We start from the raw sequence: 23,893 nt of genomic DNA on the forward strand, positions 1-23,893 counted from the left end.
CACTCCTCGCCAACGGCCGCTGTGCTACCACTGTGGAGAACCCGGCCACTTGTATCGTCGTTGTCCATACCGTGAGCTCGGTCTTCGGGGTTTTGCTCGTGATTCCCCGCGTCCCCGGGTCGGCGAACGCCCTCCAGAAATCGAAGAATATCTGGCAACCCGGGCAACCTCTTCGAGCGACAATACACAGTCTTCGCCCGCGCGCTACTCGTCACCCGGCCGCCGTGAGTTTAATCATGTGCCGAGGCGCCGGTCGCCAAGCCCACACCGGGGAAACTGAACGCGGCGACCTAAGGGGGGCAGGTTGCTGACGAACGAAATCGATGTCCCGAAGACCCTCCCGTGACGACTCAGCCCGATGCTGTGACTACGATGCCTCCGCCGCTCCATGAACCCGAAACTCCCAATCAACCTCAAGCCGATCACGTTGTTAGCTCCGACCTTTCCGTTCTCGTCGACGGACACCCAGTAACCGCTTTGGTAGACACCGGAGCAGACTTTTCAATAATAAGCAAGAATTTCGCAGATCGGCTCTCCAAGGTGAAAACTGAATGGCTGGGGCCGCAAATTCGTACTGCTGGCGGTCACCTTATGACGCCGATCGGACGATGCACTGCCCGAGTAACAATCGCGGATTCAGCCTTTGTAGCCGTTTTTGTTATCCTGCCGCACTGCTGCAAGGACCTCATACTCGGCATGGACTTTTTACGTGAGCATGGGGCCATTATTAATGTTCCTCGACGTACTGCAACGTTTTCGACGCCTGCAACAATGACCGCTGACTCAGAACGACGCCACGCACCTTTACGCATCGTTGACGCGGATGTATCCATGCCGCCACGTTCGTCTGCTCTCGTCACAGTCAGGTGCGACGACCAGTCCTGTGCTGCCGGTGTTGCCGAACAGAACACAGAGCTTCTGTTACATCATGGAGTCTGTGTTGCACGCGGTATAGTTCACCTGACTAATGGCCTAGCTCACGTGCTGATTACGAACTTCGGAAACGAACGGCAACGCATCGCTAAAGGCACCACGGTAGCTTACTTTGAAGGTGTCGCAGAAGCTGCCCACGACTGCTTTGTTCTTGAGACCAACACGTCTGCCAGCCAAACGCCCAACTTCGACCCTGATGTGAATCCCGCTCTATCACCGGCAGAGAAGGAAAGACTCGTCGGGCTACTCTTTCAGTTCCAAGACTGCTTCTCATCCGCCTCCGCGGTTAAACAGACGCCCTTGACCAAGCACCGCATAATAACCGACGACCGCACCCGACCAGTCCGACAGAACCCCTACCGAGTGTCACCGCGGGAACGCGAAGTCATTGCTCAACAGGTCGACGAGATGTTAAATGACGGTGTCATCCAGCCATCGAGGAGTCCCTGGGCTTCGCCTGTTGTCCTCGTTAAGAAGAAAGACGGAAGTTTAAGGTTCTGTGTGGACTACCGTAAGCTCAATCAGGTCACAAAAAAAGACGTCTACCCGCTGCCACGCATTGATGACTCATTAGACCGGCTACGCCACGCGCGCTACTTTTCATCGCTTGATCTTAAGAGCGGTTACTGGCAGATCGAAGTCGATGAACGTGATCGCGAGAAGACAGCGTTTGTCACGCCCGATGGACTTTATGAATTCAAAGTCCTACCTTTCGGATTGTGCTCCGCTCCAGCGACATTTCAGCGAATGATGGACGCAGTTCTATCTGGTCTTAAATGGCAGATGTGTCTAGTCTACCTGGACGACGTTGTTGTGTTTTCACCAACGTTCGAGGAACACCTCCAACGTCTCTCCGCTGTGCTACGGGCTATCAGATCTGCCGGCCTCACGTTAAAACCACAAAAGTGTCACTTTGGCTATGAAGAGCTCCTGTTCTTGGGCCACGTCGTCAGCCATCGAGGAGTTCGTCCCGACCCCGCTAAAACAACAGCCGTCACCAAATTCCCTACTCCATGTAACAAGAAGACAGTTCGCCGTTTCTTGGGCCTCTGCGCCTATTACCGCAGATTTATCGAAAACTTTTCACGCATTGCCGCTCCGTTGACACGTCTCACCCGGGATGATGTCACCTTCACCTGGACGGACGAACAGCAAAAGGCATTCGACGAGTTACGGCACCGCTTGCAGACAACACCTGTGCTTGCCCATTTCGATGCGAATGCCGAGACTCTGGTCCACACGGATGCCAGCAACGTGGGTCTAGGCGCTGTACTCGTCCAGTGGCAAGACGGTGCCGAGCGAGTTATCGCATACGCAAGCCGGACTTTGTCCCGTGCCGAATCAAACCACCGAAAAAGAATGTCTGGCCGTTGTATGGGCGGTGATGAAATTTCGACCCTATCTTTATGGCCGGCACTTTCGGGTTGTGAGTGACCACCACTCTCTGTGCTGGTTAACAAACTTGCGAGACCCCTCCGGACGCCTTGCACGATGGAGCTTACGGCTACAGGAGTTCGACATGACCATCGTGTATAAGTCTGGACGTCAGCACAACGACGCTGACTGCTTGTCCCGTTCACCTGTCGAGGCTGCGCGGGAAGACGAAGAACCAGACTTTCCCCTTATCGCAGCCGTCGACGCGCTCACTGTTTCGCAGCAGCAACGTAATGATCCGGCCCTCGCACCACTTATTGATTTTCTAGAAGAGCGCACTACAGAAATTCCCCGTCTCTTCGCCAGAACGCATTCGTCGTTTTGCATGCGAAACAATGTTTTATACAAGATCAACTTCGCTCCGACGGGAAGAGATTATCTCCTCGTCGTACCAGAGTCTCTTCGCGAAGAAATCTTACAGGCATGTCATGACGAGCCCACCGCGGGTCACCTAGGGTATGCTCGAACTCTGGCCCGAATTAAGAAGAGTTATTATTGGCCAAACCTTGCGGCCGCAGTACGCCATTACGTGAGAACATGCCATGATTGCCAGCGACGAAAAACACTGCCTGTGAAACCGGCCGGTTTACTACATCCTGTTCAAGTGCCAAGATAGCCATTCGAACAAGTTGGCATGGATTTGTTGGGTCCTTTTCCAATTTCTGATTCCGGCAACAGGTGGATAATTGTCGCTACAGATTACCTTACGCGTTACGCTGAAACGAAGGCCCTCCAGCATGGTACGGCAATCGAGGCAGCGAAATTTTTCATCGAACGCATAGTCCTCAGGCACGGCGCCCCGAGAGTTATAATAACGGACCGAGGCACTGCTTTCACTGCCAAGCTACTGGAATCTGTCATGCAGCTAAGCGGCACTACCCATCGCAGGTCAACAGCCTACCATCCACAAACTAATGGCTTGACAGAACGTCTGAACAAAACTCTCGCCGACATGATGTCCATGTACGTGGATGTTGAACATCGGTCTTGGGATGACGTCCTCCCGTACGTCACGTTCGCGTACAACACGGCGCAGCAGGAAACAACGCAAATGACGCCTTTCTCCTTATTGTATGGCCGTGAAGTTTCGACAATGCTCGAAGCCATGTTGCCCCACGACGGCCGTGACCTCGAAGTTGGCGCCGAGGAGTTCACTCAACGCGCAGAACAAGCGCGACAGCTGGCGAGGGCACGCATCCGGAACCAGCAAGGTCGAGACGCCCAGCGGTACGATCACCGCCACCGTGTAGTGACTTTCGAACCGGGCGACAGAGTGTGGCTCTGGACTCCGATTCGACGTCGGGGACTATCCGAAAAACTTCTGAAACAGTACTTTGGCCCCTACAAAGTGCTCCGTCAGCTGAGCGACGTGACTTACGAAGTGCTTCCGGACGGCTTTTCTTCTACTCGTCGTCAGCAGAAATCCGAGGTTGCTCATGTCGTGCGCATGAAACCGTACTTTTCGCGAGAAAATTAGCGCACCGCCTACCGCATGTTTCTTCCTTTATTTTTTTTTATTTCTGCTTTTGAATTCATCAAACTCGCATTTATTTTTTTAGAGAGGGGGGTAATGTAGCGTGTGCAACAGCAGCCGCTAGGCGGCAGCTCATCGAGAGTCTCGTGCGCGGACTGGAAGAAGTGGTCTCGTGGCGTTCGAGAAGAAGCTGAAGTCGGCTGCTGTCTCTCAGTGCTCTCTGGACCTACTCTTCTGTGCCTTCTAGGTCAACCCCCCTATTAAAACCAACCTTCTGGTTACGGGCCTAAACGGCTACGTGACAATATAGTGGCTGCACAGCAACCATAGTTCTGCATAAAGAAAGTAACAAAATTCCCATAAAGAAAGGTGTTAGGCAAGGAGACACAATCTCCCCAGTGCTATTCACAGCTTGCTTAGAGGAAGTATTCAGAGACTTGGAATGGGAGGAGTCAGGGATAAGGGTAGATGGAGAATACCTCAGTAATCTGCGGTATTCTTCGCACACAACTGTTCGACCCAGCCTCCATCAGAGTCGCCACCAGTCACAATGCCTGAAATACAGATTAATGCAAACGGTATCAGTAACCTCATTGATTCTCTAAAATTGTCTTCATCGGCAGGCTCTGACCATATCAATAGCAAACTACTGAAAAACACATCGGAAACCTCGTCACAGATATTACAATTAATCTTCACCCAGTCTTTCCAATCGGAGGAAATACCGGACGATTGGAAAATCGCTCAAATCATTCCAGTCTTCAAAACAGGTGACCGCAAATCAGCATCCAACTACCGTCCTATCTCTCTAACCAGTGTCCCATCCAAACTTCTCGAACACATTATATCCACGAACCTAATGGCACACCTTGAATCTAACGACTTCTTTTATCCTCAACAGCATGGTTTTAGAAAACATCTCTCATGTGAAACACAGCTTGCTGAGTTCATACATGACTTACTAGAATCCATGGACAATAACCTTCAAATAGATGCTATATTCCTCGATTACTCCAAAGCATTTGATCGCGTTCCCCGCAGTCATTTAGTTCAGAAACTCTCATCCCTAGGAATTCCCGCCAACCTAATCCGCTGGATTAAAAATTTTCTTTCAGGACGCAAGCAGTTCACTTCCGCAAATGATAGCCACTCACCTCCCACCAATGTAACATCGGGAGTCCCACAAGGCGCCGGACTGTCACCGCTACTATTCCTAATTTACATTAACGATCTCCCTTGTGATATAAAATCAAAATTACGTCTTTTTGCGGATGACTGCGTCATATACAGAGAGATTAGGACGACCAACGACTCATGTTTGCTTCAATCTGATCTTAATACACTCGCCTCTTGGTCTAATAAATTCCTCCTTCCTTTAAACATTAGCAAGTGTAAATCCATGACTTTCACGAGGAAACACACTGTGAATCAGCATCAATATAGTATTGGCTCGCTTTTAATTACCCCCGCATTATCCTACAGATATCTTGGCCTCCACCTAACACCATCACTATCATGGGTAACCCACATTCAAAACATTTGCGCAGAAGCCTCACGCACACTCGGTTATCTGCGACGTAACTTGAAGGCCGCATCCCCGGAAATAAAGCAACTAGCCTATATAACTTTCATTCACCCCAAACTAGAATATGCGTCCTCCATTTGGCATCCATCACAAGCGTATCTCGCCACCGACCTTGAAGCCGTACAGAATCGCGCCATCCGATTTATAACATCTTGCTATTCAAAGAAAACCAGTATCACAGCACTGAGACAATCCATCGCCATTCCATCGCTCATGTCACGCCGTATCATATCTCGCCTATGTCTTCTACATCACTTCTATTATCATCCCCGTACGAGACATGCAAAGCTACACCCCCCCCCCCCCCCCACAGGACATCTAGCCGCCTAAACCATAATCATAGCATTGCACGTATCAACTGTCGCACCTTAGCATTAAATTCTTCATTTTTTCCGGACGCAATAGTACTGTGGAACACCCTGCCAAACAACATCGTATCATACACTGATCGCAAATCAATCAGGATAAAATTAAACGACCATCTTTCGTAAAGAAATCGCTGATGACGTCGGCTGAATTGTGGGCGCGCGGGGAAGGCAGCGCTTACCTTGTCTTGACTTTTTTTACGTGTGTTTGTAGTTGTGCTGACGTTGCCATCGATGACGTACCCACCGGCTCAAGTTTCACCAGTTTCGTGAAAGCGTTTTTCTCTTGTATAACATATTCGGCGCCATTTACTTACGGTATTTTGTTCTTTTTGTTTTTTAAAAATTATTTCGTCTAACCCTTGCATTATTTCTCTTGTTTCTGTTTTCTTTTCTTTTCTTGTTATTTTTGTTTTCCTGTTCTTGTTCGCATTGTATATTGAGTTTGCTCCCCCCTTATGTAATGCCCTCGGGCCTTTAAAGGTCCACGGAAACGGCCCCCAAGAAGACACTGATAAACGCGTTCAATGTGTAGAACGAATTCTTTTGAGCATTAAACCAAAGTATAACTCCTTAGAACAAAGCCAGTGATTTATTATTAATTTTTAAAAACAGCGTTTTTTGAAATTCGCGGGCGCAGAGGATGTCGTTTGGCGGTGTCGCATGGAACTATTTCCCAGGACCGTGACGTCACGGGCATGTTGACTGGCAAGCAAGCCACAAGCATACCAGAAGCTGCCATTCGCTGCGGCCACTGCAGCCATGACGTCACGGACACACTTCCGGTAGCTGCGAAAGTCGTCTGCTCGTGCGCTGCTCGAACTCTGTGCGGGCTGTTACAGCTCGCCGCCCTTATCGGTTAGGTGGCCATTGCCCATTAAGTGCAACCGAAGCGACGCAGGGATCGGCAGAACGAAGCTTCATTTACAAATATCTTATTTATATAACGTGGTTTCAGGAGTATCGGAGTGTCGTCCGACGAGGCGTCAACAACACGGTCAAGCACCGCACGATGGCAGCACCTCCTTGACCGCCGTAAACGTCGCCGCTGTGGCCCCTCCTCCCGCATACCGTTCGCGACCGACACGGCGGATCGTTAGCACCGATGTCCGAAATAAAGCGTGCTAAAATTTGTTGGCGTCTGGAATATTGAGCCGAATATCAAGTATGAAGCCCTCGTGAGGATCGCTGACCAGCAGCAAATTGCTGGTAAGAACGACAGCCGTGATACAAGCTAGTTTCTGCTCAAGCCAGCTGCCGCTGGTGCATTTCGGCTGATCCGATCTGCTCGTACTAGCTCTGCAATTAATGCGTCGGCAGAGTTAGTCCTATAATTATTTTACTATGGCAGGATAGGAATCACTATAAGGCAGTTTCATAAGTAGACGATTTACGACAGCGTTGATCATGTTCCAAAGCGTCGACCGCCGCGGCTTCGAAGCGAAACAATAGGCCTAGCGACGACTAGGGACGGTCACGCACGGCGCCGGCGTTCGCCGCGCTCGCACCTTCCACCCCCGCGGTAATTGTGTAACGTACCTCAGCCTGCTCGCGGCATCCCGTGCTGCAAGCGTTGCAAACTCGTGTACTTTCATAGCTAAGGCCGCGTATTTTTTGGCGTTCTGCTCAGCAACAAGCCGTTCAAACGATACTGTAGGCACGACAAGGCTTCAGTACGCAGTCGCTGCGCTGTCGGCCGTAATCGAAGACGTCGGGCGGCACCATATTCTATACATCGATCTTTAAACGTGATACAGTGGGCAAATGAATAACTTTGTGAAGCAGACCCGCTCGTACGTTTCGCGCACTCGGGCGCCGACGAGTAGCTTCCGTCAACAGACGCCGTCATAACCTCAGTTAACGACGCAAACCGAGGTCGTCAAGCTCGGTTTGCGGTAACCGCGGTTAGTGGTGCAACCATGATTTGGTCCGCCGTGTAACATAGGATAACCACGGGTTCGCGGTTACACTAACCGTCGCTGCGCGAACTGGCGAACTCCTCAGGCGTGTGCAAGCGAGGACGGGTTGGCGCGAGTACGCCACCAGCGAGCGAGCGCGCGGCAACCGGAAGTTCGTCGAAGTGACGTATGTCTGGGCGGAGCTTTGAACTTGCTTGTATTCTTTGTTTTTTTATGGCTCCCTTCGGCGTACGAGTTGAGAGGGAAAATTGGAAGGGTCATTTTTAATCGCCGATATCTCTGGTGTTGCAGAAGCTAGATCGAAAATTTTTGCGGGAGAATGATGGGTGGTTCAATAACTATCAGTGTTATGGCGTTGTTTACCCTTCTTTGTGACCCCTTTCAGTGGACCTTTAAGGGAAAAATAAATGAAATAAATGAAATGGAATGAAATTTGCTGGTGACATTGCCTTGCTAAGCAACTCGGGGGATGAACTGCAAATAATGATTGATGACCTAGATAGGAAAAGTACAAAGGTAGGCTTGAAAATCAATATGCAAAAGACTAAGGTTATGTTCAACACCCTCGGGAAGGAAGAGCAGTTTACATTAGGTAGCGAAGTACTGGAAGTAGTAGGCGAATATGTCTACTTAGGACAGGTAGTAACCGCAGATCCGAACCATGAAAAGGAAATAACAAGAAGAATAAGATTGGGATGGAGGGCATTTGGCAAGCACGCGCAGAATATGACTAGCAGCTTACCGATATCACTCAAGAGGAACGTATACAACAGTTGCATCTTACCTGTACTCACCTATGGGGCTGAAACGTGGAGGCTAACCAAGACAGTTCTACTTAAGCTGAGGACAACCCAGAGGGCTATGGAACGAAAAATGGTAGGGGTAACATTAAGAGATAGAAAGCGTGCAAAGTGTGTCAGAGAAAATACTCAAGTTACCGACATTATAGTGGAAATTAGGAAGAAGAAATGGGCATGGGCAGGACATGTAGTGCGAAGAGAGGATAACCGATGGTCGCTTAGGGTAACAAACTGGATATCAAGGGATGTAAAGCGTAGCAGGGGGCGGCAGAAAGTCAGGTGGGCGGATGAGGTGAAGAAGTTCGCAGGGGTCAAGTGGATGCAGCTAGCACAGAACCGGGTTAAGTGGAGAAATATGGGAGAGGCCTTCGCCCTGCAGTGGGTATAGTCAGGCTGATGATGATGATGAATGATATTACCATCCTGCAGCGCAACCTCACCACTATAGTTAATTGGTGCAATCAGTAGTTGATGAAACTAAACTCTAACAAATGCAATGTCATGCGTGTCGCCCGTACTGATAACCCGTCCCTGTATACAACCTGAATGACTGTGAACTCTATAGCATCAATGCTTATATATAACTAGGAATTCAAATTTCTTCCTACCTAATTTTGAGGCTTCGTATATATTAGGTTGCCACCAACGCTAACAAAACGCTAGGTTATCTGCGACTAATTGTTCCCGCACACCGTCTACTTTGAAATAGCTTTTTATAAAACTTTAATACTTCCCAGGTTAGAATACACATCAGCAGTATGTGATCCTAGCCATAACTACTTAATTACTACTCTTGAACATGCTCACAATAACTCTACTCGTTTCATCCGTTGTAGCTATCTGTTCTAACCGAGCAGCACGTTTCACAGTAATGAAAACTTATCTGAGTCTTCCATCCTTGGCTTTATGACGGAACGTTTGCCGGCTAACCATATTCCACAAACTATATTATCATCGCACCTTAAACAATAATTTCTTTCATAGACTCTATTACATATCGTATCGCATTGGTCATCCGTACAATGTAGCTATCCCCTTATGCAATAAAGATTATTATGCTAATTTCTTCTACTTACTTCAAAAGAATGAAACGATCTTTCAAATGAAATTATATCTACTGATACTCTACGGGTGTATTTATTCAGGGACCCAGATGGATTCAGCTACTCAGGATAAACTTGCGACAGGTTGTCAGGCGTAGCGTAACACGAAGACAGCGACTAATTGTTTCGTCCTCGGGCGCGCCAGCACGCGATGCATGCTAGTGGCTATAACGACGAAGATTGGCACATTACAATACAAATAATTTTCTCAAAGTTTTAGCTTGCCCTATATAAGCCCTACCTGTTTCGTGTGTACTAATAAAGTTATTGCCGATTTTATAGCTAAGATTGTGTATATAGAATCTGTTGTTTATGCACCCGCTTTTTAGATTATTTCATCAGTATTTGTTTTGTCCATACACCTATGAAATGCCTATATAGTCCTGAGGACAAAGTTAAATAAACAAGTAAACAAATGAATAATGGGTAGCAGCTAACACTTCGGAGTAATCGTACAGCATGAAGGGCGTCGGGTGAGATGAGAAAATTGGCCACAAGGGGCATAGTTGTGGCGGCCAAGGAGAAGAACGCCTGTTGCACTGTAACAAACTCAACACAACATGACGCATGTGGTCTCGTAAATTGAAGCGTGGAAGTCTGATTATGAGCAGGTTTGCGCGGACAGTAACTGCTGTCCCTGCTTCTCAATCTTGGACGCTTGCATCCACGTAAACAGCAATGGAGCCATGAGGCAGGTGAGCCTCTTGCTCTTCAAACCTTGTCGAAGCTAGATTCGGAGTTAGGAGACGCCGCTCTGCAATTATCTGTTGCCTCATTGCCGTTTAGGTGTAAAAGCTTCTAGGAAGGGAGAACTGGCGTTCACGGCAGAAGAATGGGGGGGGTGAGATCTGAATACAGGTCGGCTCAACCCGTTTAAGGAAACATTCATATAAAAGTCAATACCTTGCCTTTTTTGCCTAAGAAAGCCACGCATTCACTGATATTTATTGGTGAATCGCCAAGCTCAAAATTTAAGCTCGTATTTTCTTGTAGTGGGGTGTCTGATAGACAGAGATGAATTGTACTTTCTGAAAGTTTACGGCGTTCCCAGCGATTGGTGACCGAATGTTGTTTTCAAGAAAAGGTGCAGTATCTTTGTAGTCATAGTGCAATGTTTAAAAAATGCTGATATGCACAAAATTGTTATAGTCGTGTATGTCAGAAACGAATACTGACAAGCTTCACAGCTTTTAATGACAGGAAAGTAGCATACAACGCAGCTTTATTTGCAGAAAAAAACTCCATATCAGCAAGCTCTGGCTGTGTCACGCCATATTTCGTCCACATCTTTCGGCAGGAGAGAATCTGCTGAGTAGGGGGTCTCTAACAAAACTGAAGTCCTACAGGTATCTATCATTTGCAAAGACTGACTTCAATAGGCCTGTTCCCCTTCACTGTTATACAGGATGCAGCGGAGATGATTTTGCCATCGATGAAGTCCTTATTTATCTAGTGCTTCCTTTGCATGCAAGAAACCTCCAATTCTCCACACGCCGCTATCATGATCCCATCATCATGAAGGAACCTATTTAGGCCGCACTGTTGAGTAGTTGGTCCATCCAGCTGCTCGTTAATCACCAGTACAAAGAGTCTGTCGAAATGTCTCAGGATGCACTCCACATGCTGCCAGGCATTTGCAAGTGCAAGCCAAATGCGAATTTCAATTCCGAAATTCTCGGCTGCAACCCCACGCCTCCCTTTGTAGCATTCCTTATACGTTGCACATGAACATGACGAGAACTAAGTCATGGTGATGGATAGTTTTCCACAAGCGACGAATTGTTACCGGGTGAATTCGCATTCATCGACTGGACCCATTTGTGTCGCAAAAGAGCACAGCACGAGTGCAGCTGCAGGTGTCACCGTCATGCGCTTCTGCTTACATCGGTGAGCCGCTATAGGTCCTTTCCCTTGTGCATGCTGACACCGTGATGGCAGACTTCTGCTTCAACGGTCAACGGTGAGCGTGAGCCCTTCGAATGCTCTAAAATAGCAACAGCTACAAACGTTTTCTGAAATCAGTTATAATAACGGAATTGTTTTTTCGCACCGAATTTGAAGCGTTTTATCTTAATATGATCAGATGTGTCTTATCACAGAAAAAGTAGCCATATTCTGTTTGGGAGTGCTGCTATTTTGGTTGTAAGCCAGTAGGCAAGTCAAAATAACAAAATTACGTTCGTATCTGTAAAACGCTGCTGCCCTTCTGGCTTGATGCCGCCTATGCCCGAACATAAAAGAAAATAAACTGAAAGAGTCCTACGATTGCATGCTCATTCATAAAACTCTACCGAACTTAACGAGTTAGAATCGCAGGAACGTACTAATATTTGTCTCTTTCTGTCCAATACCGGCAAGAATATTAGAACAGTTCTCCCGCAGTTAGCCTTACTCCTATTATATCAGTTTACTCCTACATGTACCTTGGTATTGAGTGAAGTAAAATTTAACCTGGTTCCACGACATCGTCAAGTTACTATAACTCAGCTAATCAATTTCCACGGTATTTACGACGGAACAATTCATTAACCAACGTTCCATAAAACTTCTTGCTTACTTAACAAGGACACGTCCAAAATCCTGACCTTGTGCTGCGTACACTTTCTTCTATGCTGCACTTTTCAGCAAGACCGAACTTGTCCAGAACCATTCTGCCAGATTCATTTGGTCTAATTACTCTTACAAGAATATTGTTTCTCCACTTAAACGATCAGCTCCATCTACCCACACTAGCCGGTTGTCGCAAAATCTACCGTCTCTTCTTGAATCATAGCTTTTATCGAACTATATGGCAAAGCTTCCCCATCACACGCACTAATAGAATTTCCCGAACTACCCACCGCAGTGTTCTTTAACGCCGAGCAATATCGCATTATATTGGTTGGCCTTTGCTCTAAAAGCGAGAGCATGTTGATTTGGGCTAGTTGGTTGAACTCCATTGATCATCACTCCTTTCACTTCAAATATGCCGTAAAAGACCTTCTGTAAACAGACGCCATAGTCGAAGGCTCCGGAAAACTCGACCAGATGGGGTTCTTTAACTTGCATTACTATCGCACAGCAAACGGGCTCCTTGCTTTTCACTTCCATCGAAAAGAGGCCACCGCGGCCGGATTTCGATCCTGCATCCTTGGGCACAGCATTTGGACGCCCTAACCACTGAACCATCACCGCGGGGCAAGGAATAAATAAACTGCCGTGTTCGGGCGGAGGAGTATATATATGTGAGCATGAGTTGCAGCATACACGCCTCACACTATCGCCTAAATGCTTCGCCTTCATTTCGCAGGTAAAAGTTTTGCAGTAGAAACTTTGCTGAAAAAAGACTATTTCAGCGTCACGAGATTTCTGTTTGTAGTATTACTCGTATGAGGGGGAAGAGGTAATTTTTCAAGACGTAAGATAATACGTTTTGTTTCAGGGTTGCCAAGATGTACAAGGCCACTGTGAAGGACCCAGAATGGAATGTACTTCAATATACGCCTCTTGATGATGAACTCGACACAGGTATGACTAACACATGTACTCTGTAATTATGTCGCATTCTTGGTTCGGTGTAGCAAAATGATAAAATGAGTGGAAATCGCCCACACTTACTACATTCCTGTCTAGGATAGTATACTTTGCCAGAGCAAAATTAGTTTGTGTGACGCGGCAGTGTTTTTAGCACGATCTTAATAGCTGCGAACGTACAGGACCTAACCCATTTATTTTTTTTATAACAGGCAGTACACATGTGCAACGGAACCTAGAGGCGCTCAAGTCGACACTAATAACCTTACAGAAACGAAAAAAAAGAATCAGAAGGGTTCAATGCTGCCGAACCGAATATGGAGCGAAAACATTATCTGTGGCTGACCGAGCGCTCGTCTTCTCCCTACTTTTTTCCTTTTACTTCTTCTTCGCGGCTGTTCAAGGTCATTCGTGACAGCGGCCATGGACTACGCTACGGGCCGAAACCTGGGGTAGTATTGCTTTCGCAATAATAGTCCCGCCGCTATGGCTCAGTGGTTGGGCCGCTCAGCTACTGAGGCGACCGACCCGTAGTCACTGCCGACTGCTGCGGCCACGTTTCGATGGCAGTGAAAGGCAAGGCTTTCGTCTACTGTGCCATGTCAGTGCACGGTAAAGATCCGCACGTTGTCGAGCTATCCGGCTCTCTGCTATACGCCAACCTGGTAGCTTGAGTCGCTTTGGAACGTCAAGCCCCATAAACTAAACGAAGCCAGGCCAAACCACACTGGGCAGCGTAATGAAGACACCCCCGCCAGTGGTCATTCAGCGTCCGGTGTGAAAAGCAAAACGTTTACTAGGACATTCGCATTAGACCTCTGCTTTCCAGTCATGCTGGTGAGAAGAATTTACGCGAGAAATGATGTGATGATACGGGGAGAGTGCAAAACAAGAAGCTCTCGTCAAAAAGCCAAACCAAATATAACAGCGGCAAACCTGTCCTCATTGAAAGCAGGGACAAGTATTCGAAAACATTTTGCAAAGGACATATTTTAGGTGCTGGTGCATTGGAGCCATTCTTATAGGGGTCGCCACCAATTTTGGAATAGCAACTGCTTATCAGATCTTATTCCTGATGTGCCAAGCAACAAAACAACAAAAAATTCCAGCTCCCTCAGAGCTACACATATCTTTAAGCCTTTTTTGTTTCGTTTTTCGTGAACAGCATGCTGATCTGGCAACATTATACACTGAAACACGTCTCTAAAGCGATGGAAAGCAACATATGAAAACACCGTACGTCGAGCGCCTTGCGAAGGCGCTTTTGTACAAACTGCGAGTGCAACCCGATGACGCAGCAGCGTAGTATATAGGGTGCGGTGCGCTACATTCTGGTACCCAATACCCCTTCCCGTCTTAGCATCATCGTTTGTGCTGCTGGGTCGTTGTACCGCCCAAGTCTTGCCCCGTCCAGTCGCGTAACGAAAGCAGACAATAAGCCCATAAGGCTTACAGCACCGTGTGCCGGAAGCTTAACACAATGGTACCAACCGCGAGCGCGGCGGACGGCGGCGTTCTGGCCGTCTGCTTCCCCCTGAAAATAAACAACAAAAATATAACCATGAAGATGGCGCATGTGCTGTATGTGGTAACTCCAGTGAAACAATTGACCATATTATACTCGAATGTAATGGTATCCATCCGGAAGTTGATGCAGGTGCAGTCACTATTCCTGAAGCTCTGGAGTTTAGAGATACCAGTGGTCGGGTAAATAAACCGGCAATGGAAGCTAGCAAAAAACGACTGGAAGATTGGTGGCTTAAAAGCAGCGAAGTGGCATAATGTTAGTAATGTAGAAACAAAAATTTAATAAATAGAATGACGGTATAGGTAACCAATCTAAAACGTTAATTAAGATATAGGGAGAAAAATGAGCATAATAGCTACTGCTACCACCCGTTTCAAAGGGGACTCTCCTACATTCCATCCATTCATCCACATCCACCTACTTATCGTCGCTAGGCCTAGGTAGCTTCTAGTTTAAGCCACAGCGGACGGCACTTTTTAATTGGTCAGCGATGTGTTACAGTAACTGGGTACTGAATCATAAAACTTCGTTGCCCTCAACATTACTGTTTCGTAGTAAAATAAATTATTTTCGGCGATCCCTTAGTACCGGAGCTATCGTATAGAAGAACAGGTGTCAATGCACCGGAGGAAGCTGCTATGCGGTTGTAAGCAGAAACTCCCAGCGCATATTTCAGCACTGCTCAAGAAGCATTCATTTTGGAAGTCCGTTACCAAATGCCTATTATTACTACGAGAAAAAACAAATTTAGGATGCTTTTCTGACACCGGCGCCAGGAGCATATTTCAGCACTGCTCAAGGCGCATTCATTTTGGAAGTCCGTTACCAAGGGCCTATTATTACTACGAGAAAAAACAAATTTAGGATGCTTTTCTGACACCGGCGCCAGGATCCGCCGTATCATTGACGCGGACGGTTTTCGGAAAGAACGGCATGTACTGCCATCGCGGCGCTGTTTACGGCGGGAAGGGGGGGAGGTGGGAGGCAGTGCTGCCAGCGGTCGGTGGCGGCGACCTCGCTGAAAGGGGATCTGTGGGCAAGTACTAAATCGCGCTTCACTGCGTTAGTGTTCTGTTTTCGAAACATGCTCAATAGGGTAAGAGAGAGATACCCTTAAATGGAGAACTAAGAATTTAGCTGGCGTTTAGATTTCGCTGACATGCTACTCCGTACAGGATGGGCAATTGGGGAGGAAAAGATGGGAAAAAATGGTGAGGAGAATAAAAAAAAAATAAAGCGGGAGATAAAATGCGGCCATTAAATGCGTTGTAAGATGCATCGTGGAGTATTGGTATTAAATCAAATGATGAAATGCATAGTCCGATAAATGCCCTTATAGTGTTCTAAGTGTGAGAAATGCCTGAGGATAACATTCAAGGTGAATTTGGATTTTGTCTAGAAGTAAAATTTCTTTCAAATACGTGAATAAAATTTCATTATGAGTGTTTGTTGCCTAGGGCAGACAAAAGGACCTAAAACAATCTCCATTGTTAAAGGCACTGGGGAGAGCTTTTCCATGTTATGTTCATAGTACGCACGCTCGTCAGTGTACGCAGGACACTCAAGCAGGATATGTTGCACAATTTAAACCGAGCCACAGCTGTCACAATGCGGATAGTTCATTTGATCAAAATTGTATCGGACGCCATTTGTACAGTTCAGGCGAAGTCGGTGGTAAAGAGTTTCTCGTTGGCGAGGAAATTTTGGAGGGAGTCTTGATCTTAGATATTGGTCAACTGAGTAACAAAATTGATAGTGATTTGTCGGCAAGCTCCAAGTCGATACTGTGCTTCGGAACAAATTTGTTAGCCAGTTGGGATGCATAAAATTCAGTAAAGAAGGTTCGAATGTATCTTTGATGTTGGTGGCCTTTGCGAGCCGCTTCATTTGCTTTTTCATTGGCTTTAATGCCGCAGTGGCCTAGTATCCACTGAAATGTTATGCAGTAGCCTGCGGCAATAGCAAAATGGGGCAGATACCCGATGTCATAGGAAAGAGGCTGATGATCGGTTTTCTTCAGTAGGTTATACAGGATGTGCAGAGAGGCTCTGGAATCAGCGAAGATTACCCATCGTCCGTGAGTTTGGCGCAGGATATAAGAAACAGCTTCTTTAATGTCATGGTGCTGAGCTGTCGTAGATGAGGTCTTCCGCTGCAGCCGATGAGACAGGAGATGGTTTGTTGAGGGCACATAAAGGTCACAGGAAGACGTGTCTTCAATAGTTGAACCGTCAGTGAATATATGTGTACTATGCATATTCCTTGGCTAAGTAGACGAGAGAGGCTAGTAGAAGTGCTGCCAGTGGTTGCGACTCTTCGCATCCGCGCCAGGAACAGACATATTCACCTGTACAGGCGATAGTGTCCATGAGATAAAGGTGAGTGGTAGGAGATTTCGAGGCTGAATAATAGTAGGAAGAGGCAGAAACTATACAGCTTGACCAAAGCCAGAGTTGAAGTGAGTTATGTGGACACGGTACAAGAAGTGCTTCTTCCCTTGGACGAGATGTCGGAGATGGGTACGCATAATTTCTTAGGCGGGAATCACACCTAGTGGGAGACATCCTGTATCAGCAAGTGTTCCTGATAAAAAGGACCCCTTTGGGAGCCCAATGCATGTCCGCAAGCAGTTGTTCAGCGTGGCTTCAAGAATCTTCTTGCTTGTTGAACATAATGTTTGAAGCACCGGTAAATAGTAGCACGACGCTCCTTCACCATAGGCCTTTTCAAGCAGAACCTTCGACCGGTAGTTGCTGCCGCATAGTGTTCCCGCAATGAATCTGAAAACCTGTGATGCTGCAGTGATCCTCTCGCGGAAGTTTTTAATCTGAGGTGCCCAAGAGAGATTCCTGTCAAAATATACACCTAAGAATCGGTGTTATTGTACATACGATAGTGACCGGCCATCCAGAAGGAGCGGATATCGAGTCATTTTCTTGCGAAAGCCATAGCAAAGCTCTTTTCTGATAAGAGACGAAGACCACGGGGAGCCAGGTACATTGAGACGTGCGGTAACGCTCTCTGAATTCGTTGCTGCGTAGAATAACGCGAGCGTGATGCACTCCATATGTAAATATAATCTATAAAAATTGTTATGCGTGCTCCTCGTAGAAGGTTTCTTGTTATATGCATAAAGGCAATATTGAACAGGAGAGCGCTAAGCACAGCTCCCTAAGGTACGCCCCGCTTCACTGCGTGAAAGAGAGCTGGACCATGTGGAGTGCTCATAAAAATTTTCCCCTCCTGTAAATAGCGCACAATCTAGTTGTAAAGCTTTCCTCCAAGGCCAAGGCTGGCCAAGGCTGCGAGAATAGCATGATGAAACAAAGAGTCAAACGCAGCCTTGATGTAAATGAAAACGCTTGTCGGAACGTACTCAGCGTGAAGGCACTTTTCAAGTGATCATACAAGTGCGATGACATTATCAGTCGCAGAACTATTTGTGCGAAACCCGTTGTTTTCGTGAGGATACTCATTTCGCCTCTCGAGGAACCAGGTGATGCGTTTGCAGATCATTCACTCCATAAGCTTACCTATGCAGCTCAGTAGGGCGATGGGTCTGGAGGATGCGTAACTTATTCGCTGTTTAGAATGTTTCAAAACGGGCGCAATTTTCACCAACTTCCATTCCGTTGAGACCTCACCAGACATCCAGGAAGAATTGTAATATTCCAGAAGTCGAAGATGGGAATTGTGAGGTAGCTTTGCGATTGCGGTATCAGTCACTTCATCATGACCCGGAGACGTCTGCCTGTGTAATTCCGCGATAGCTGAGGATAGCTCTCAAATTGTGAAAGGTAGGTCCATCGCTGGCACTGCCACCTGGGCAATACCTGACAGACCATCTGTGGAGTGTGCGGAAGGCCCTGACCCCCTTGGCAGTAGTCGGCACTATTTTTCTGAGACTTCTTTAATGGATTTTTGTTCTTGCAGAGATAGTGCTGTGAAAGGATGAAGCTGTTGGTGGTGCAAACGCATACCGTGAACTATCTGCCAAATTTTGGCTAGTAGTTGGCACACATTCACTATAGAACAAAAGGCACGTCATCTCTGTCGACTAAGCTTATCCAGGTATCGTCGAATGTGGCGTTGTCCCCGTCGGCAGGCACGAAGGTCTTCAAGATGTTTTTTTGCGTAAAGCTGTTATTTCAGCTAGCCCGCGAATAGCGCAAAGTATTTGAAATGTCTCGTCATTTGAAGGTAAACTATCGCTTTTAGCTGCGATTCGTGTGCTTCCTCTCAGGCAATAAACCATTGTCGATATTAGTTCCTCATTTCGAGTTGCGGCAGTAATTCGTCTGCTTGCAACATCTTTGTATGCATCCCAGTTTGTAGATTTTATAAGAACTTTTTTGGCGCTCTATGCGCACAGACACTTAATATGAGGAGTGGGTAATGGTCACATACACGTGTTTCCAGATCGGTGCACCAGCTAACGTTGTGGGCAGCTGAGCTTGTCACAAAAGTCACGTCAATGCTGCTGGCAGTCGTCAGGCCTCGGAGATAGGTTACGCTGCCGTCATTTAGCAGTTCAATTGAATGTTTTGCGCGAAGTTCTGCAAACTTGGCATTTCGGGCACATGTGTGCGAGCTTCCCCAAATTTCATTGTGAGCATTGAAGTCTCCGCAAATAATAAGTAGAGTAGGCGTCCTTATTATGAAGTTTTCAAGCCCCGAAGCATCGAATGGGCTGCCTGGCTCAAGATATACTCCAATAAGAGTGTACTCTTGTATCGCAATTACTCTTACGGCGCACTCATATTCGTTGTAATTGTGGGACGGGACTTCAACCGAGGAGGCCGGGATATTCTTGCGAAAGCCTATCAACAATAAGTTTACGTCATCTGGTTGTTGTAAATGATGGAAATAGTATCCGTTTAGTCTGAAAGTTTCCTCCAAGCGCAATTCAGAGACCACTATTAAAGGGAAGTGGTACGCTTGCGCAAGATGCCGAAAATCAGAGACTTTCGAGCGTAAACCCCGAGCGTTCCACTGAAAAATGGTTCATGCGCAAAATATGTTGTGAATGGTTAACTGTGGTGAAGCTCTTCCTGTCGAAGCCATGATTACAGATGTTTGATATTACGTCTCTGCGAAGCGTAAGAGGCCAACAGCAACGGTTCTATTGATAGGACAGCTTCTACTTCTAGGAGTCCTCGTCATGAGGAGTTAGCGCGGACAAGAGCCTTGATCGCGGCAAACATCATAGGGATCAGAAGGCATGTGATGTATTGTTCAGTGCTTTCACTTTGCTGCCTTTCGCTGGTCTTCTTGTTACGCTGCACTACCTTAGGATGATAACTACAGAGGTTGTTTGTCGGGTCTTGTGCGGAGTATCGCTGCTGCTTTGTTGGAGAACAGCCAACGGACTTCTCCCGCTTCTTTTTGGCTGCAGCCGCATATGTGTCATAAGATGTTTTTTCATGTTGTGGTAGCTGTTTTTAGGATAGCTCTAACAGACTCGTTACATATTCGTGGTCGTGTTTCGTGTCGGCGGCATTGATACGGCACAGAGCACCTAGGAAGCCTCTTGACGTGCTTCCGCCGGTGGCCAGGGACCACCCGATCGTCACACGTCGAGGGCACAAACCAGAAAAACACTGAATACTCTAAAACTTCTAAAATTAGAGACCGGTCTCAAACAGCCGGCCAACTAATCATTGTATTCTTCTTTTTCTTCAATAAGGTCATTGAGTGTTGCAATATGTTTCAGTTTTGAACTCTCGAGCCTGGTACAAGTGTTATCGTTATCATCAATAAAGATGGCTGTGGAGGCAGCCAAACGACGCCTTAAGAACTGGATAAGGCATACTAGATAAATAATGTTGGTGGCATTGCGCCATGGCGGGACAGACTCTGTCACAGTAGATAATTGACTTGGCTAGGACTTTTCTGGTCCACCTGGTAAAAAAGGGACCTCAGTACCAATCCAAAATCCAATGGCGTTGCGTTGAAGCCGGTGTGAACGAAAGCAACGAGTCAGGACAATAAGACTGCAACCAGAGCGAAGAGAGCATGAGGACAAGTGACAACGGTGAGCAAAAATTGACACGACAATGGGACAAGCTAACCACAACATGGCGAGGCACCTCCTACTGAGGCGATAGAACTCATGTGCCTGACAGGCGACTTTCGAGCTAATTTGAAGCTTTCTAAGCAGCGTTTTGAACTCTACCTCATCGCAATTGGCCAAAGAGCCAAGTCCTCAGAACAGAAAGTTGCACTACTGCTAACGATTACCAGGACACCCGTTATTGAGGTATATAACCCGTTAAACTTCTGCAGCCCAACCGAAGCGGTTCCAGCGCAAGGCAATAACCTCCCCATAGTGCTTCAGAAGCTCTATTAATATTTCGCACCGTAGCGCTCTGAATTGTATGCTCGCTATGTTTTTCGCTGTAGAAACCAGCAAGCATTCGAACCATTTGACGCTTCTCTGACCGATATCAGGCGAAAAGCGAAAGAATGCAACTTTACGGACCAATATAACAAGATGTCTCCATGACCAGATAGTTTTCGGCGTGGCTAGGGAGGAAGTGCGCACGAAACTACTAAGGTTAGAACAGCCTACTGCCGCCGCATTTTAAATGAAAATGCGAGTTAGTAGGCGGAAAGAGGAGCATGTAGCCATAACCCAGCGCCCTCCTGGAATAAGGAACACATAGTATAATAATTATAGTGCAGCAAAATACGCAGAATGTTTGAAATATTAGGAGTCGTTGCTATTTTCTAAATTGCATACAATTAACACTATAAGCACGCAGGCCATGCTGAGTGTAGAAAGATTGAAGCTCGGCCACATGATGCCAATATTGGATATTTGCAGAAGGTGGACGAAGGCCATATATTGCTAATATACAGTCACTATGGCGCCTACTTAATTAAGGCCCCGATGAAGTTATATAAAGTCCTGTTGATGCCAGGCATATGGCCCTGGTCTGTCTATATAAGGTCATGACGATGACATATATGTCCTTTATCAGGCCACATAAGGTGGCGAGGATACCATATATGCCCCTGATCAAGCTATATAAGGTCCCGTTACCCGTTCAGATATGGATTATATGTTGCATGATATGGCCAAATCTGAGCCATATAAGGGCAACATTTTGCACATATATAACCTTATCTGGCCTAGATAAGGTCTTATTTGCTGCCTTATATATTTGTATCTGGCAGCATATGTTTCATATCTGGAGCAGATATGGAATTTCCGTAAGGGGCTGCCATTTGAGTAACTCACTTGAAGTGTGAGAATCTGGAAAGGCATTAACCTTGGTGCAGAGTTAGGCACGCTACTCATTGGCCACTAGAGCACCTTTCTTCTTTATTGCATGGAAAAAGTAGCAAGAAAGAAAAGGCACATCAAATCACTGGGCTGCATAATGCGAGCCCGCCACACCCCAGCAATTCCCCACCATTAAAAATGCCAAAATTCAAAGAGGCATGCACAAGCATCCAAATACGGTATCCAGTGAGACGGCTCTTCCATGGCACGATATACTACCCGTGGCAAAGCGTACTGTTCCCGGAATAAAGCTTTCGATTACCGTAGACACTCTTCATGGCGGTCCACCATATGACTTCCATAAACTCAAAAGTGCCATCACCATAAGTCATAAGTAAACGCACATGTTCCAGAATAACACTCCATCACAGTGCAGGATAAAGCAATATTCAGTGGTCTCTGGCATGTTATACAAAGGGCAATGCACTAGCGACGGTATAAAAATGCCCTTATCTTGAAGCCATGCCTTCAGAGGAAGCATTGAGGCGCAAATTAAATAACGTTTTTGTTGCTGATAGATGCGCTTCAAAACAGTAGTGCCTAAGAAACTAAGATAATGCTGCCTATATAACTGTCGCGTCACACCCTTAAAGATGAAGTGTCTCCAGGTCTTCAGTTTTTTATTACTCTATTTTTCACACACTTATATTTTGTTAAGTTTTGTTAAACAATGTATTTAAAACTTCGAGTTTACAAATAAAATAAACATTTTGTCAAAGCTTGGACTTAGTTTTGATGTATCGAATAAAACTTTAAACATCGAAATTCCCAGACCTCAAGTTTAACCAAAGCTCGCAAAATTTGTTTTAATATCCATTGTAAAGGAAAGAGTCAATAGTCTCGTTTTTTTCTCTCATAAAGGTAGCACTTCAAAAATAGAAGCGAAACTTTATGGGCATGGCTTTGACATGTAGTAAAATTGAGGGATTAGTGATGTAACTAGCAAAACGCATGTGCAAGAATGTGGATGTACAAGTTGATTCGCGCGGGGGCCATTCAAACTATCGCATCATATCCTTAAGGTCGGAGCCCAAAGGGCAGCTCCGGCTATTTTACATGTGCAAAAATCGAAAGCAAATTTTATGTCAATATACTTCCTAGTGCTCTCATACCCCAAATTGTCAAATTTCTCCCCTCGACGCGGGAGCTGTCTCTAATTGAATTTTCCAAAACTCCTATTGACTCAAGCCATGTCGCCCTAGTTCAGGTACTTCAGATATCACATAGCAGACACCGGGGCTGGCACACACATTTTCCTTTGAATTGGATGTATTAAAAAAATAATGGGGTGAAATTTGTGCTCTCCTCCAACGAAAAACTTTCCATGCCCTGCTGGGGAGTAAACATGAAAATTATGACCTCCCCGTCCCCGCTCTGAATCCGCCACAAACAGCGCTTCACAGATTTAACTCAAGGAGGTGTCTAATCCATGCCATTTTCCTCCTCACAAACTAAAAAAAAGCATGAAATAAAAATAAAAACATAAAAGCATCATTTATCGGGTGTGAGAAACCATGACTGCAGTTCCGAAGATATACGCTCACTGCTTTTCGAATTTATCACTGCCCTGCAGATGTAAACTATATGACATCTGTGTTTTTTAGCACAGAGGCGATATGGCTTATACACAAATGCGGTTTTGAGAAATGTTTGCTTTGGTTAATAGGATTTAAGTACCAAAGTGACTTTGGCTATGAAGGATGCCATGTTGGAGGCTATAGGATGTTTCGACCATCTAGATCTCTATAGCGTGCACTGCATTGTACTGTGTACGGATGCCTTGTTTTTTTAAACAATGCGTCGCTTTGAAAGTGTGAATTAGAGTTTTGTCGAGGGAATGCAAATATCGAGAAAATACAAGGTTAAAAAAATTAAAGAGCACTGCAGAATCTGCATTAGAGTAATGCGAAAGCACGGATGCTGCTGTTTGTTGCTTCTGTTGCTTCTAGTT

The 23,893-nt window shown here is 46.3% G+C and overlaps 1 protein-coding gene across 1 annotated transcript in view; it reads left to right on the plus strand.

Moving 5' to 3' along the window:
- LOC146196214 (uncharacterized) overlaps window positions 1-23,893 on the plus strand; it is a 74,025-nt gene that overhangs the window by 23,792 nt on the left and 26,340 nt on the right. Inside the window, exon 3 of the mRNA XM_084598120.1 lies at window positions 13,035-13,120. Within this exon, the coding sequence (XP_084454246.1) occupies window positions 13,035-13,120 (86 nt within the window). The remainder of the gene's footprint in view (window positions 1-13,034; window positions 13,121-23,893) is intronic.

Source organism: Amblyomma maculatum, chromosome 3 (genome assembly GCF_055883805.1).
Source record: "Amblyomma maculatum isolate TAMU_Amacu chromosome 3, ASM5588380v1, whole genome shotgun sequence".
Taxonomy (NCBI): Eukaryota; Metazoa; Arthropoda; class Arachnida; order Ixodida; family Ixodidae; genus Amblyomma; species Amblyomma maculatum.